The sequence below is a fragment of the Camarhynchus parvulus genome, chromosome 4, assembly GCF_901933205.1.
Source record: "Camarhynchus parvulus chromosome 4, STF_HiC, whole genome shotgun sequence".
Lineage (NCBI taxonomy): Eukaryota > Metazoa > Chordata > Aves > Passeriformes > Thraupidae > Camarhynchus > Camarhynchus parvulus.
In genome coordinates, this window is record NC_044574.1 from 45,986,826 (window position 1) to 46,003,430 (window position 16,605).

The 16,605-nt window shown below is 43.6% G+C and overlaps 1 protein-coding gene across 1 annotated transcript in view; it reads left to right on the forward strand.

Moving 5' to 3' along the window:
- Nucleotides 1-10,148: 10,148 nt before the first annotated feature.
- Nucleotides 10,149-16,605, forward strand: part of NPNT (nephronectin) — a 61,426-nt gene continuing 54,969 nt past the window's right edge. The window contains 1 exon segment of the mRNA XM_030948337.1: nucleotides 10,149-10,161. Within this exon segment, the coding sequence (XP_030804197.1) occupies nucleotides 10,149-10,161 (13 nt within the window).

Here is a 16,605-nt window from a genome sequence, read left to right on the forward strand (position 1 = left end):
CCCTGAGGCCCCACGTGTGAGCTGTGCCCAGCAGTCCCAGCAGCAGCACAGGATGTGCCCAGCAGTGCCCAGCAGCAGCAGCAGGATGTGCCTGTGGAGCTGTGCCCAGCAGTGCCCAGCAGCAGGATGTGCCTGTGGAGCTGTGCCCAGCAGAGCCCAGCAGCAGCAGGATGTGCCTGTGGAGCTGTGCCCAGCAGTGCCCAGCAGCAGCAGCAGGGTGTGCCTGTGGAGCTGTGCCCAGCAGTGCCCAGCAGCAGCAGGATGTGCCTGTGGAGCTGTGCCCAGCAGTGCCCAGCAGCAGGATGTGCCTGTGGAACGGGGCCAGGGGAGGGGGCCGTGGGGATGTGTGCAGGCCTGGAGCAGCTGTGCTCTGCAGCCAGGCTGGGAGAGCCGGGGCTGTCCAGCCTGGGGAGGAGCAGGGGCCGGGAGGCCTCACTGCGGCCTTGCAGTGCCCAAAGGGGGCAGAGAGCGATGGGGAAGGGAAGGGTTTTAGATCAGAAGGGGGAGATTGGGATCAGATGTTCCGGAAGAGCTGTGAGGGCAGTGAGACTTTGGAACAGGCTGCCCAGAGAAGCTGTGGATGCCCTGGAACGTTCCAGGCCAGGCTGGGCAGTGCCCTGAGCACCCTGATCTGGTGGGTGGCAGCAGCAGCAGGTGATGGCTGAGGTGCCTCCATGGCGCTCTGGAACTCCATGGGTGGGCACAGCGGACACCCGTTACCTGGGCACGGAATGTTGCCCCTGGTTGCCAGGGGCACTCCTGCTCCCAAGGTTCTGTTGGCATGGACTCCCGTTGAGCCAGTGGACGGATTCTCTGCTGCGCAGCAGACGTGGAGCATCCGTCTTCTCCATCCCGGCTGGGAATAGAGAGAGATTTGCTGACACTTGCGAGCCAAACTCTGCACTGACTGTACAGGTGAGTGCAGACAATTCTTGGAAAGGCTTCTGATGCTCAGGGGCTAGGCTGGGCTGCAGGATGGGTGGATGGGCTGCAGGTGGGCTCAAGTACCAGAGTCACAGACTTCCCCTCTAGCTTTGGACAAGATCTGGGGACTCAGGAATGGGAGTCATGGGGCATGGGGGTGTTCAAGAAAACTGGCATTCCAAATAGATAATCTCCCCTCTACTTTTCTGATAGGTTTGGAAGAGCAGTTTTCTGTCACTCTGAAAAATCTGCAGTGGGTTGCCTGAAGGAACCAAAGGGATTGCTCACATCCCTGACGTTCCTTTTGTGGTGTTCGCCCCACTTGTTTTGCTGGTGGTTTTTGATCAGAAACCACCATGAGCTCAGTAAGTACTTTGCTACTCGATGGAAACCTGATTCTTAACACATTTTCCAGGGTATTTCTGGAAAGCATTTCAAGACTTTGTAGCAAATGCAGAGGAACTGAAACCTTGGAAAACTTCATGTAACTTGACATTCTGGAATAATGAAGGTTTTGAATCTCTGTGGGTGTTAACTGTAGTGCAGAAATGCTTACGGTGGGAGCGGCCACCTGCTGGAATTGGGAACTACTCTCCTCATTCTCAAGCCATTGGGACAGGCTCGCTCCTGGGGAGGCGGCTTGTGGGAGATCAGGGGTGATGTCTTTTCCCTGATGTGATGTGCTCAGGTGGGAATGGCCCATAGCACCATTTGGTGTGTATTCCAGCCTTTTCAGGAGAGTTTTCTGTATTCTTGTGTGCTGTCATTGGTGTTGCAAAAACCGAGGGCTGTGTTGAGATTCGTGCCACAGAAAATGCTCAGGCTTTGTTCCCTGTCAGCGTCAGCGAAAGCGCCCAGGAGGAGCAGTTGGTTCCAGACCAGCTCGGAAACGGAGCAGGCTGCTGCCCTCCAGCGCAGGTGGAACTTCGCAGACAGAGCCAAGAGACCCTGAGGAAAGTGGTGCACCTGCCTTTGAGCCTGGTGAGAACAGAAACTGCTTCTGGAGGGTTGAAGAACATCTGGCCATGTGCTTTTGCCAGTTTCTAGGCCCTTTACTGGGGAAGAAGGGAAACCTTGGGATTGAGGAAGCACCTGGAATGGCATCCCTAAACAGCAAGCCTTCTGACAACTGTTTTGGTGTTACTGAGCTCGATACACTGGCTGCTAGTGGGAGAGGAGCTGTGTAGCAAAGGTGCTCAAGTGCTGCTCAAAGCCCTGACTGTGTGTTCTGATGAGATGGCAGTCACCGCAGCTGCCACAGCGGAGGGTGGCAAGCTGAGTTTGGGATCTCCCAAGCTGGATGAAGATGAGGAAAACCTGTCATTAGCTATGACCCATCCTTCAAGGAACCAATCTACAGCATGGTACCATAAATTGGTATCCCCTCTATTGTTGGTTCAGGTTATTTTTTGTCCTGTGTGCTAAACATTCCCTTATACAAAATGAATAATCTGTTGATGTGAACATCCTGTAAGCTGTTGTCATCCAAGAGAAGTTGTGAGGGGCTCAGCTGCTCTTCCTGTTGTTTTGTCCCTTCAGAGGGACAGGGCTGGCAATGTTCCCTGTGGACTGTTGAGGGCAAAGCTTGAGTGGAATGTTGGACACATTCCTGAGAAAAAGAGACTGAGGGCACAATGAATCCATCCACAGCCTGTTCTACAGTGGCAGCCCATTGCATTCCTCCGCAATCTCTGATCTTGGTTCTAATGTTCTCTGTTTTCAGCTGGTGGAGAATTCATCGATCTCACAGGTGAATCTTCTGAGCCTGAAGTCATCATTATCAGTGACAATGAGTCTCCTGTGGTAAGTAGTGAAGGGCACACTCCTCTCCATCTTGCTTTCAAATTAGTTTTCTTGCCTGTCTTCTGGAATCTTACTGAGTACTCTGGCCCCAAAGGTTGAAAGAAGGCTCTGATTTATCACTTTAGACACAGTTCCCAGTCAGCCCCAAAAACACTCATGAACACATCAGCATGCCTGAGAAGTGCTTGCAGAGAGTGGGTGAACAATCTAAAAGAGGTTGTTGCTTCCGTGATTTAAAGGAGAGCACAGGAAGTCTTTGACTTCCCAAGCAAGAAGTGTTTTACCTGCAACATCAGTTTAAAGTACCTCTGTCATTGAGCTGTAAAATGCAACTGCAGCTGACTGGAATATGCACTAATTTGGTTTCTTATTCCAAGAATTCTTTAAAAGTGCCACATTGGGAATTTTTTCATTTTTCCCCTACTATCTTAAAGGAATATGCTTGGATCCAGCCCACAGTGCAGTGTATCTGCTCAAATTTGGGATGCCACTGCTGCTGTGCAAAACAGAAACATGCAGCAAACAGCATGGGCATTTTATCCTGACAGGGCTGTTCCTGAACCTTTGCAAGAAAAGGCCTCAAATTTTACAACAAGATTTTCATGACCCAGCTCCATGTGCACCAAACACAAGAGCAGGTTTGGGTATGGGGTTTTGTCTCCTCAGTAGCTGTTCACATGCTAAGCAGTGTTCAGGCTGTCACAGGTGAAATTGCCAGTTTGGGGGAGAAAGAGAGGAAGAAATGGCTCCAGCCCAAATCCAATTAGGGAACTGAAAAAGGGAAGCAGGGAGTTCAGGTGGTCCCTAAGTGCCTCCATTTCTACCCCATTTCAGGACAGGGAGCAGAGCCAGCAGCAGCCTCATCTTTCCAGAGCATCAGAGAATTCTGTTGAGCCACTGGCAAGGAATGGTGAAGAGGAACCAATAGAAGATGATGGGTATGTGAGAGAGAAAGTGTCTATCAAAGCAGTAATTTCAGATAAGTGGTTGAAAGAGGTTTTTGCCAAGCTTTTGGGTTCTGCCTAGCTCTGTGCAAGTACTTCAGACCTGGAATATAGTGACCTGCCTGGCAGAGAATTAAAATAAACCCAACAAAATCCAGCAGAAGCCTTTCTTCTCTGTTTGTGAAGCCTTAGCTTCTTAGAAGCTGTCCATCTAACATTGAATGTAAGAGAATGGCTGGCCACACTGAAATGCTTGCCGTCCATAAAAATTCTTGGAATGATTGTGTTTCTGGGCTGGGAAGTTGCTTAATCAGAATAGGGGATGTTTTAAGTGCCAACGTTTGCTTTGTTGGTAACCTTTGGTACCCACAAAATTTTTCTCCCATATTTAAATGGCTGCATGCTCTTCTGGTTCTTCTCTCTCTTAGTGCACGGCCAGCAGGTCCTGCCAGTCCTCCAATGAGGGAGGGTGACAACTCTCAGGTGCAGGACAGGGAGCAGAGCCAGCAGTACCCATTTGGCTCCAGAGAGGCAGAGAGTTCAAGCTGAGCCACGGGCGAGTGACAACGAAGAGGAACCAAGAGATAACAATGAGTACGTGACTGATGGAGAGTCTCTCCAAAGTGTAGTTTCTGATATATGGTAGACACAGGTTTTTGCCAATCTTTTGGGTTCTACTTGATTCTGTTTGGAGAATTCTTGCTTGAAATGTAGTTGCCTGTCTAGAAGAGAAGTAACAGTAAGAAAATCCCTAAAACCAAAGCAAAATCCTGGAGAAATCTTTCTTCTCCATTCAGGAAGTCATTATTAAATGTTTCTTACGTTATGGATTGTGAAACACCGAAATGCTTGCAGTACATAAAAGCTCTCGCAGTGACTGTGCTTCTGGGTTGGGATGTTGCTTAATCAGAATAAGGGGTTGTTTCAGTTTTTGCAATTTTATGTCTTGGAAGTCCTCTTTGCTCTGTGAAATTGACTGCTGCATATTCTTCTGGTTCTGCTCCCTCTAGTGCATGGACAGCACGTCTCATTAGTCCTCCGATTTGTGAGAATGACAATGCAGAGGTGAGGATCCACAGCCCTTGCTGGGAGGCTCCAACTTGCACATCCCTCCAAGTCCTTTCTTGATGGTGTCTGTAGATGGAGAAGCCCCTGCCAGGATGACACTGGCAGATCTGTGTGTTTCCTATAGTTCTGTAGCATTGAGTGACAGACTGCACGTAGTCCAAGTCTGATTTGCCTGGTGCCAATAGAGCAGCAAACTGGAATTCTGTGCTCCAAATTCCTATTGTGGTTTCTGGTTTTTAGCAGCTGTCTATCTAACACAAAGTGTTTATACTAATCATTTGGCCTTTTGGGGAAGAAAGAGGGAAAGAAAAGATTCCAGGTCAAATCAAGTTAGGGAACTGATAAAGGAGAGCAGGTTTTTCAGGAATATTCAGGCAGCTCCTAATCTGTCTCCATTTTTACCCCATTGCTGGGAGCAGAGCCGGCAACACCCACTTGGTTCCAGAGAAGCAGAAAATGCCGCTGAAGTACTGGCCAATGACAGTGAAGAGGAACCACAGGATATTGAATTGTATGTGACAGATAAAGTGTGTCTTCAAAGTCTAATTTCTGATACATGGTAGAAACCGGTTTCTGCCAAGCTTTATGGTTTTTGTTCCCTGTTCACGAACTCTTAATTAAATGTATCTTTCAGTAACACTTTAGTAACACTGAAGAGGCTGAGGTACATAAAACTAATTGAAAGGGGGCTGGAATGTTTCTAAATCAGAATAAGGGGTGTTTTACTTTTTGGCATTTCTGTATCAGTAACCTGTCATGAATGGTGAAATTAATGGCTGCATGTTCTTTCTGCACCTGATCTCTATAACACAAGGCCCTCTGGTAGTCTCCTCTGCGTGATTTGCATGAGCTGCTACTCACAGGTAAGGATCCACATGTTGTTGTCCTGTCAGATTAGTGGGAGGGGAAGGAACAAAATGGGAGTTGCAAAACTCAGTTGTTTGAGGTGGGTGCCACGGGCAGCTGGCTGGAAGCACAGCCCTTGCTGGGAACCTCCAACTTGCACATCCCTCCAAGTGCCTCCTTGGTGGTGTCCACAGAGGGAGAAGCCCTTTCCAGGATGGCACTGGCAGATCTGTGTGTTCTTTGTAGTTCTAGCATTGACTGATAGAATTCTTTACTCACAAATTTCTGTTGTGGCTTCCTTCCTTCAGCAGCTGTTCATCTAACATAAAGTGTTAAGGTTATCATAGCAGAATTTGCCAGTTTTGGGGAGAACAATGGAAAGAAATAGTGCCAGGTCAAATCTGAATAGGGAACAGGAACAGGGGACCAGGGAGGAGGTGTTCAGGGGGTTCCTAAGCTGCCTCTATTTCTACCCTGCTGCAACAATGAGAGCAGAATCAGCAGCACCCACTTCTTTGTTTGTCAGGGCAGCAGCTCTTTGTGCTACTGCTTTGAATGCTCTTAACCAAACATAGAGGGTGATACCCTACCCTTGCTCGCCTCCCCTGCTGTAGCTGCTTTCTGAGCTGAGGTTTGTGTGAAGCACCTGTGGGCTCACCAAATCTAATTGTATCTTCTTTTCTCTCCCTTTCCATGTGTTCCCTTCCCATCAATGGAAGCTTCTTGAAGGTGAGTTGATGTTTTATAGTTGGTAATGGACTTTTATCTAAAAAGTAATAGTTATTTTTGTTGTTCTTTTCCAAGAAAGTCGAGCAGCAGGGATTGAAACTGCTTTTTAGCAAAAGGCAAAGCACAGGGCTGAAGCCTCTGGCCAGTGTCTCAGAGAACGGATGCAATGTGTGTGTGATGGCCTCTGTCAGTCACAGCGGGAAATCCCTGCAAGAAAAGTGGTAGCTGAATACTTATGCAGAAGGAACTTTAATGTGGTAACACTTTCTGCAGTTTTAACTGATTGGTGGTTGATTAGTGTGACATGGGCACTGGAGTTGCAGAGGTCATCGTTGCCTGCGGTTTCTGAGAGTTAAAGAGCAAACAGCATTTCTTGACCCTTTGGCTGCTACAGACCAGGCCATTAGAAATGGTTCTCCCTGTAACTTGGTCAATATGTTGTCCACAGAAATTGGACTTGTTGCTGGGGTGCAGCAGGTAAATAATGATACACTTGAGAGAGACATTGGTTGTTTGTTTCAGTGTTTCATCAGTCTGGGAGCTCAGTGGTATTTCACAAATCAGACACATCCACTATCAAAGTAACTTCTATTATTCATAAATTTAAACCAAGAAGAAATTAGCTTTAATTGGTTGCAAGTGACAAGGTTATCTTCTTAGCTAGTATTCTGTCTTCTTTTGGTTAGTGATTGTCTCACTTCTGACTGTAATTAGTCCACTCAGTGCATTCCTCAGTCTCCCTCTTCTTCTGGGCTGGGGAGTTTCTTGAGTTGCTGCTCCATTAGTCAGTGGTCACAATCTCCCCCTTCAGGAATTACTTTTTACCAGTCAGAGCTGATTTCAGGAGAGTTGGGTTTCTTAGTTTCTTCTTTATCTTGGGAGTTGTGCCAGATGTCCAAGTGTCCCCTCAATTCTGCATTCTTTGTGTCCACTCTCAGTGGGCATCCTTCTCCCCAAACTTTGTTAGGCCTTCCCTGGGTCTGAGCTCCTTGAAGCAAGTCAAGCCCTGAACCTTAACAAGGCAATCCTACCAGCAAGGAATTTGCCCATGGGCATCACTTAGGTCTTGTTTGTGAGTTGTTGTCTATTAAATGGAATAAATTCCCTTCCAGTTGATTTGGCTTGAAAGTGTACAATGATCTAACATATGAGCACAAAGAGCATCCTTCCTTAAGAAATCTTTTACATATTGTGCATTTTGTATCACATATAACTTATGAAAATTAAATTACAGTTTATCGACAGCAAAGGAGAAGGGCCACCCTGAACAGCCGGGTACCAGTGGATGGCTCTGGTAGTGGAACTGGAGCTAATGATGCACCTGGTGCTGACTCAGCCCCTGCAGAACAGGGAGCAGCAGAGGAGGGAACTTCACTTTCAGAGTATGTATGGCTCATGCCCTACCAAATATGAAATTATGTACCTTTTTTTTTTGTTTTCTGCATAGGACTAAGTTATACTGCTATGCCTGGTTTATTTTTGAAGCCTTCCCATATTCTATGTATTTCCCTGCTTCTCTCATGTTGCATGATGATCAAATGATACCATTTGCATTTTGGGAGAAAAAGGCAGCCCAGAGCAGATGTACAACTTTGCACAGAGCCTTAGATATTGAGTGTGAGGGTATGGCAAGGAATGGGAATTACTTGTATCAAATCTGAGAGCTGGGTGAATGACTACACCTTTCTTCTAGTGCAACCAGGACACTCCTCAGGACAGGGAGACCCCAAATCCTCATAAATGCAGCACACAGAGACTTAAAGACAGCAGGGTTCTTCAGAGGAAATGTGTCATGGCTAGTCAGTGCAGTTGCATGATTGTGTGAGATTTTATGTATCAATAACCATTGAAGTGTGGTGATCTTAACACCTACATGTTCTTTCTAGTTCTGTTCCCTCTAGTGCACAGCAAGGAGTTGTCATTAGGTGTCCCATTTGCATGGATTCTTACTCAGAGGTAAGGATCCACCTGTTGTTGTCCTTTCTGCTTTGTGGGAGGAGAAAGCCAGAAGGGGAGCTGCACAAGTCAGTTGGGTGATGTGGGTGCTGTGGGCAGCTGGCTGGAAAAACAGCCCTTGCTGTGAAGCTCCACAAGTCACTTCTTAGTGAAGCGAAACTGGCAGATCTGAGAGTGCCTTGTAATTTTTATCCCAGATGCTTTAAATTTCATTTGCCTGGTGCCAATAGAGCAGCAAACTCAAATTCTTTCCTCTCAATACATGTTGTGATTTTCTTTCCTCCAGATTATGCAAAGTGGACGATTGATTGTGGCAACCATGTGTGGCCATGTCTTCTGCAGCGAGTGTCTCCCTGTTGCCCTGGAGACTATCGGCATGTGCCCAACCTGCAGGGTGGAACTTACTCCAGATCTATACCATCCCATTTATATATGAGTGCTTCTGCTTCTCAGGACAGTCTCAGATGGATCTTGGACTATAGGCAGTGTAGAGACTTGTTTCTTTATGTATATAGTTTTTCCTGTATATAGTTTCATTTTTGCTCAATTCAATTATAAATAAAGTTTTGAATAGTTGAAATATAGTCTGTCTTCTCTTCTGTGTTGGACTGTGCTGATAGGCAGAGATGTTGTCTAACAGGTGGAAGTAAGGCTCTTGGTTGGAGCAGTCAGAAGCTCGTTCTTTTCCTCTCCCTGTAGTCATTGATTTGGGGGCAATGTGCTAAAGCCGCAAGCTTTGTAGTTCTTGGGGCCAGCGTGTGTTGTATGGGGAAAAAGAAACAGGGCCTGTTTGGGGTGAGAGGGATCCGATTTCTCAGGGCAGACTCTGTTGCCCGCTTTGGTGAAAGTGTCCCGATTTCATTGCTGAGAAGATAGAAAGAGTAGCAGGTGGTGCACACATCCAAAGAAAGCAAGGTTCTTTGAGAATAACTGGTACATTAACAAACTGCTGCTTTGAGTGTTGTAAGGTTTCATAGAATTAGAATCTGGAGGCTTTTGAAGGAATGTGTTTTTGAATGCATGTAGTTGGTTGCTGACTTTGAGCTGTTGGCAGTACAAGTGTGTTGTAGCTCCAGTTCCTTCAATTACAGCAGTACAATCCTAAGTTCCACTGAAGAGAAATGCAATTGTCCAGAGATATAATAACTGGACATAAGAAAGAAAATTATTCTGCTATCCAAAAGTAATAAAGAGGTAAAGGCAGATCTCAGCTAAAAATGCAACAGTAAATTCATTGTGCCATGATACAGAGAACTGAAAACTAAACTTTCCTTACTTCCAGCATTGTCTTGAAGCCAAATTTTTTATGTCTTTCTCAGTTTTGGTGTTTTATTCCTTTGGATTTCTGTAATTTTGTTCACTTTTAAACAGTAGCGTCTCAAAGACCTTGGCAGGACTCCCATCACAGATCTATAATTTTGTAATGATTAGGGAATGATAGGTCAAGTGTTCTTAAAATGATGTTACAGATATTATGAAGGATGGAAAAAATTCTCAGTTTTAGAGTTTATGTGTGGAGTTCATACCCATTTCTCAAGGAAGCTGCAGAGTTAGATGGAAATCATAGTGTGTTGGGTTAGAGGGCTTCTAAGAGGCCTTCCTCTCATTTGCCCAGGGGTGGAAATGAGAGTGCCCTCCACGTAGGTCCCTTGAGTTGTCCTTCAGGCTGAAAGATTTACCTTTCTTAAATTATTGGGAAACCACCCCAGGCTTCACAACCTTTCAGACCATAAGCAGCAGCCTCATGATGATGCCAGCCAGCTCTCCCAGGACTCTCAGATGGGTCCTGTTTATTTCTGTGGACTTGTATGAGTTAGAGAACTACACCCAAGGAGGGAAAAAGTAGCTGTGGCTGTGGTAAGATGGGAAATGGCAAACATGGAGGAAACGGGTAAGTTTTTTGACCTCTGAAATAAACAAGGATAAGTCTAAAATGTCATTTTAAACTTACTTGGATAAGAAAAAAACAGATAAAAACCCCATCTAGTAGCTACCCTACCAGTATTTTAGATGTTTTAGCCTGATATTCCCCAGATAGCTGGGATACTTCTGGTGCAGGCACGTGGAGATTGCAGTGGGGTGTAAATGTGCAGAGGTAAGGGTGGGCTGAATGGAGCATGGTTATTTGACATACTCCAGCTGTGGAACTCTTTCCCTCTAGCAATTTTGTTCCCCTCCCCTGTGATATGTTTGTAGAAAGGTTTTTAATCTGGTATGTCCTGGACTGTGGACTATTTCTGGGTTATCACTGGCTGTTTGAAATGATAGAGGAAAGAGCTCCTTATGTGATGTTTGGTTTTTTATTTTTGGTGACATGCTGACCTCCAATTTGGTTGCATTCAGTCTTGTATAAAAAACACACATTACAATGCAAGCAGAAGCTGAAGAAAATAAGGTAGGTGATTTTAATAGCTTTATGCAAAGAATCCTACTATTTCACAAAGAAAATACAAAAATGGTGGTCTGGGATATCATAAACAAGTTCTGGTAGAGCTCTCAGGGTGCCAATAAGTTTGCAAACTCAAGGTTAAGTGATTGCATTTTATAACATGCATATTTCTTTGTGGTATTTGTATTTAGCCAGTGGAATTTCCCACAACAACTACCAGGTTTTAAATTAGGCTTTCAAATAGAGGGAGTTTTAAATAAGGACAACAAAGTTATGCATAGTTAAAATAGATGACAGGGAAGGATCATGAGGGATGGAAGCCTCATGGTTTAGAACTTAGGCCAAGAATTTTGAGCCAACTGCTATTCATTACAAACTTTCTTGCTCCTTTCTCAGAGGCATCAAGTCCAGATCACTGTTGGCAACCCGAAGAATCAAAGTTGTGATTCACTACTGCAAATCCCAGGCACCCTCCTTCAACTGAGGTCTGCAATGGGCGACTTTCTAAAATTAACTTTTATTCAGTTACATTTTGCAACTATGCAAAGGCTGTAGAATTGCCAGGCTCCTGGTTATTATGGGGCTTGTCTATCTAAAATTACTTTTCATCTTCAACTCTAGATTCTTTCAAGAATTGATGCCCATTTTTGTACCCATTTTGCAGTGCTACAGTTCCTGAGCTATAAGGCATATATTTTGCTATGGTTCAATATAATCTTGGATGATGACATGTTGGGCTGATGATAACTCCTGGTGTATTTTATTGGCATTGCTCTCTTAAACAAAATCACATTGGATACAGACTATAGAGTTGTCTGAGAGGTCAGCAGTTATAGTAGGTGTGTATAATTTTGCACACATTTAGCTAATTTTGTAGAAAGAGCTAATATTTGGCACCCAAGAAGGTTGTTTTTATTCATCTGGCATGCTTCCATTCAAATACCCATTTAATGTGGTCACCAACTATAGAAATAGTTGAACAGTACTGTAAATGGACATGTTTTCTTTGTTGGGATGATTGCTGACACACTGAATTCTTTTCATTAAGTAATTTGACCACAAGCATCTCTTTACTTTGGAAAATGAGGAAAAAAGCTCTAGCAAATACACTTCCTTTCAGTTTTCATATTTGCAGTGTTTATATAGGGGGATATAATTAGAATTTCAGGATAAATTGCACAAGGTATTGGAAGAAAATCAAGACTAAAATAAACCTTCAATTCCTTTTTTTTTTGGATTTGACCATTGCACACAAACATTTGGTTATAAATAGATACCTCATCCGTGCTGGAGTAACATTTTACATTCAAAGTAGGATTCTGGAAAAGAAAATCCTTTTCAAAGTGATCTGAAGCAAACATGCAATTTGAAACCTTTGGTTAGTTTATGAATCTTTACTACAATTGGATTACATTTATATGCTCTGTAGTAAATACTAAAAAGCCCTCAGAAGTAAAATACATTCCAGTGGAATAGTCCTTACTGAGAGAACTTGCAACTGCAGTTGTTTTTGTCTCTTGATAAGTTTGCATTAGCAGGGTATTGTGTACTATTGGTATACACAGTAGCTGCTGTTCCAAGAATAAACACCACTGGCATGTACACTGCCAACCTGACAGACATAAATCAGCTAATCCATTTGATGGTAGCACTTACCTTAGCTGGAAGAAGAGGGAGCACTCAAGTTCTGAGGAGAACACAGTACCATTCTGTGTCTACCATTCTTATACAGAATTTGCTACTCTGTGTGGAGATTGCTGGAAAATACAGTTTTACACTTTTCCTTGTGAATCTAATCTTGAAGAATGTTAGTGCCTCTCTAAAGATCTGTTAACCATGAAAATGTAAGCACACACATGCACAAGATTCCTAGGAATTAATACTTATCTTCATCTACAGAGCAGAGTCAGTGCAGCGCAGAAGACAGTAAGATAAAGTTTTCAGCTGGTGTTCTCAAGCTGTACTTTTGAAGAGTAATGTTTTCTGCCTGGATGATCAAGTCCACTAGATTCATTTCTTATACAAAGCACAGCAGGTTTCTGTAAGTACTGTCTGACTCTCATTGTTGTATGTATGCACCTTCCATTTATTGAGAAAGAGTAGAAAATACCTTTATTTGGTAATTTGCTGGTTTGAGCCAAGAAAATCAAAGCTGAATTTGACACCCATGAAACCAAATAGGAAGAAATTACTCAAAGCAGTAAATGCTAGGAGGTGCTAGTTAAATTCTAATCAATACTCCAGATCTTGCTCTCCTGTCACTGTGTGAATGAGAAACTCAGTCAGGTTTTGAGATGTACAAGGAATCTGTAGAAATTTTTATGAGAGATATGCCTAGGGCACACTGATACAGTACTCCTTGGGGTTGCATCCACTGTACAGAGCTGCCCTAGAAGTGAGCACACCTAACTTTTCATTCATCAATGCTATTGATGTTGGGGAAATGATTCATAAACTAAATGAATTAAAAGTCCAGGACAACTAGGTTTAGCTTCAATACTTGTTTGTTTGAATCCAAAAATCGTAGTCTTCTGGGAGCCAAGAACCACAGATTAGTATCTTCAGTGTCATTTTACAGCACAAACAAACCTGACCCTTTAAGTGGACTTCTTTTGGTTTCTTCCTGACTTAACATGCTTAAAATATATTAATTTTTTCCTTAGGTCATCACTGCCTTTCCTTTCACTGAAAGTACAAACTGAGTACTATGCAAGGCTGACAGTCTGATTTTCTGATGGGCAGCTGACATTCTTTAACTGCACTTGAAGGAAAAATGATACCTCATTTAACTGGATAGTTTCCCTCTGCCTTTCAGAGCTGACAATTTTTCACTATAAAGGTACAGCTTTCATGCTATTCAGGTTATTGAAAAATATTTTAGAGCAGCTCAGGCTATGGTTCTTGGAAGAAGGTAGGCCTTTCTGTAGACACTCTCCTGTCTATTTTTTCAGCTCTTGATAGTTCCCCCACCTGACCAAGCATAGTTCTCAGTCATGGTTGGTTGATAAGGGAAGAGCAACTGGTGTCAGCTGCCCGGACTTGTGCAAAGCATTTGATATTGTCCCACACATCCTCCTTGTCTCTAAACTAGAGAGACATGGATTTGATGAATGGACCACAGAATGGATGAGGAATTAGCTGCATGGTTGCACTCAAAGGGTTGTGGTCAATGGCTTCATGTCCAGTGCTCATGGAGAGCAGTGACAAGAGGTGTTCCTCAGGGGTTGTTCTTGGGACTGGCACTTTCTCATATTTTTGTCTGTGACATGGACAGTGGAAATTTAGTGTGCTCTGAGACAATTTGCTGAACAATACCAAGCTGAGTGGTGGGGTCCACATGCTGGAGGGATGGGATATCACCCAGAGGGACCTTGGTGGGCTTAACAGGACGTTCCATGCAAACCTCATGATATTCAGCAAGGCCAAGTGCCAGGTCTTGGACAAGCACAAATGCACGGGCTGGCTGAAGCACAAAAAAAGGCTGGGTGAAGATTAGATTAAAATCAGCCCTGAGGAGAAGCACTTGGTAATTTGGTGGATGAGAAGCTGAATGGAGCTCATCGATGTGCTCTTGCAGCCCTCTGTCCCTCCATAGAATTAGTCATTAATTCTGCCACTAAGTCTCTTACAGGTGGAATCTGTAGAGCTCTGCAGGACTGTTTTTAATTTATATTGGAACACTTTAATAAAGTCTGAAAAACAGTTTTAAAATTGTGAATAGATTTGTTGCAATGTCTTTTAGAATTCCCCTCTCCTTTAATGATATTCGTTACAACTCTTTCTGAAATTTTCTCACTTCATCTTCTGTGGAGTCTCCTCATTACTAATGGAGAAATCTTCTAGTCTTGTGCTCCCAGTCTAAGTCAGAACTGTTTTATTTCTCTGCCCTAAGAAAATTGCAATTCAGGAGAATTGCGCTTTATTTCAACAGTTCTGGCATTTGTCGGATTGCATTTTAAAGGAAACACAATACTTGTTGTCTTTTCTTGAAAAATATCCCTGAAAACACATAGAAGTCTTCAAAAATGTTATTTGTGTACTTACTGGTTTTAAATATACAGCTTCAAAATGAGCACAGCATGAAATAAAATTGAATGTTACTGCATTATTTTAGCAGAATATAAAATAATCAGTAAATGTCCACCAACCCCTGTAGATAACCCTGAAACTGCTTAATTTCCTTTCATGCTCAGCACTTAAACCCATATTAAATCTTCTGCATCCTCTCGTCTCTCACAATGTATTCTGAAGACATGAAGTTCATGCACAACTTAGTCTCTCTAATACTACTTAATGAAAACCACAAGCAAAATCTGTACTGCTGAAAGGCAGTAAAAGGCTCCCAAGCAACTCTCTGAGTACTAATCATGATACCAGTCAAGTGCTTTATTTATCTACTGCTTAATTTATCTATTACTACTCTACTTCTATGAGATCTTGTGTTTTTTTGACTTAAAACAGATGAAAATTTTATTGCTATAAATTTCTAGTTTCACGGAGGTTTCACTGGTTCCTGATCTGTTTAATGTCTTTGTTACCAAACTGGATGATGTGGCACATGCACTTGTGGCATCAGCAAGTTTGCTGATGACCCCAAACTGAGACAGTGGCTGACATGCCAGAGGGTCTTCCAGAGAGACCTCGACAGGCTGGAGCAATGGGCTGGCAAGGGCTCTATGCAGGTCAACAAAGGCAAGTGCAAAGTTCCGCACCTGCAGAGGAACAAGCCCATGCACTGCACACTGATGGCTTTGCACAAAAGAGCCTGGGGGCCTGGTGGACACCAGGCTGAACAGGAGCCAGCAGTATGACCACTGCAAAGGCGGTATCCTGGGCTGCATTGGCAGGATTGCTGCCAGCAGGTCAAGGGAGGTGATCCTTCACCTCTACGCAACACTGGTAAGGCCATACTTGGATTGCTGGGTTTAGCCCTGGGCTCCCAAATACAAGAGATACAAAGCTACTGGAGACAAGTCCAGAAAAGGACCACCAAGTATTTAAAGGACAAGACCATTTCTCCCAGGAGTAAAGGCTGAGAGAAACAGGACTCTTTAGCCTGAAAGATGAGAAGGCTTGGGGGAATCTCATCAATGTGGAATAATACTTGAAAGGAAGGTGGTGTAAAGCAGATGGAGCCAGGTACTTGCCAATAGTGTCCAGTGACAAGACAAGAGGCTATGGACTCAAACAGGAGATTCCACCTGAACATGAAGAAACACTTTTTCACTGAGGGTGACTGAGTACTGGAATGGGCTGCCCAGAGATGTTGAGGGGTTTTCAGCCTTGGAACAATTCAAAAACTGCCTGGACACAGCCCTGGGCAATCAGCTGTAGGTGACCCTGCTTGAGGAGGGACCTTGAACCAGGTGACCAATAGAGGTCCCTTTCAGTCTCAAATATTCTTTCAGAGCTTGCAGTTTAATATAAAGTTGAACAGAGAATCTGGGTCAACAAAATCAAAACTAAATGAAAACTCTTCCTCAGAGCATCTGCACTAGGTTCTCTTGCCTCCTATTTCCCCTTGGAAATATACTAGGAATTTTCTGTATGTCAAAACAAGACTGAAATCAAATAAAAAATTCCATTAGACACAGCCATATTCCCTTGAGAATAGCAATTTAAACTCATTTATATAAGCAGTTCTAGGTCAATTTATTAGTAACTAGTACCAGAGGATACATGTCATTACACAACTATAGCTGAGCTTAGGCAAGCAAGGATACAGCACCTGAAACCAAATGAAACCTAGTTTTCCCTCAGGAAAGAGGGACCAAGAGTGATTTATTTATTTTCAGCTAATTTACTCCATCTTTGCTAGAATTCATGTAGAGATTCAGGTTCATTATGAGAAAAATAAAACAGCCTAAAGGACCAGGTAAAAGTAGTGCTTGATCATTTCCCTCTGGAAAGACATTTTTATAATTTATAATTTGTAATTTATATAGG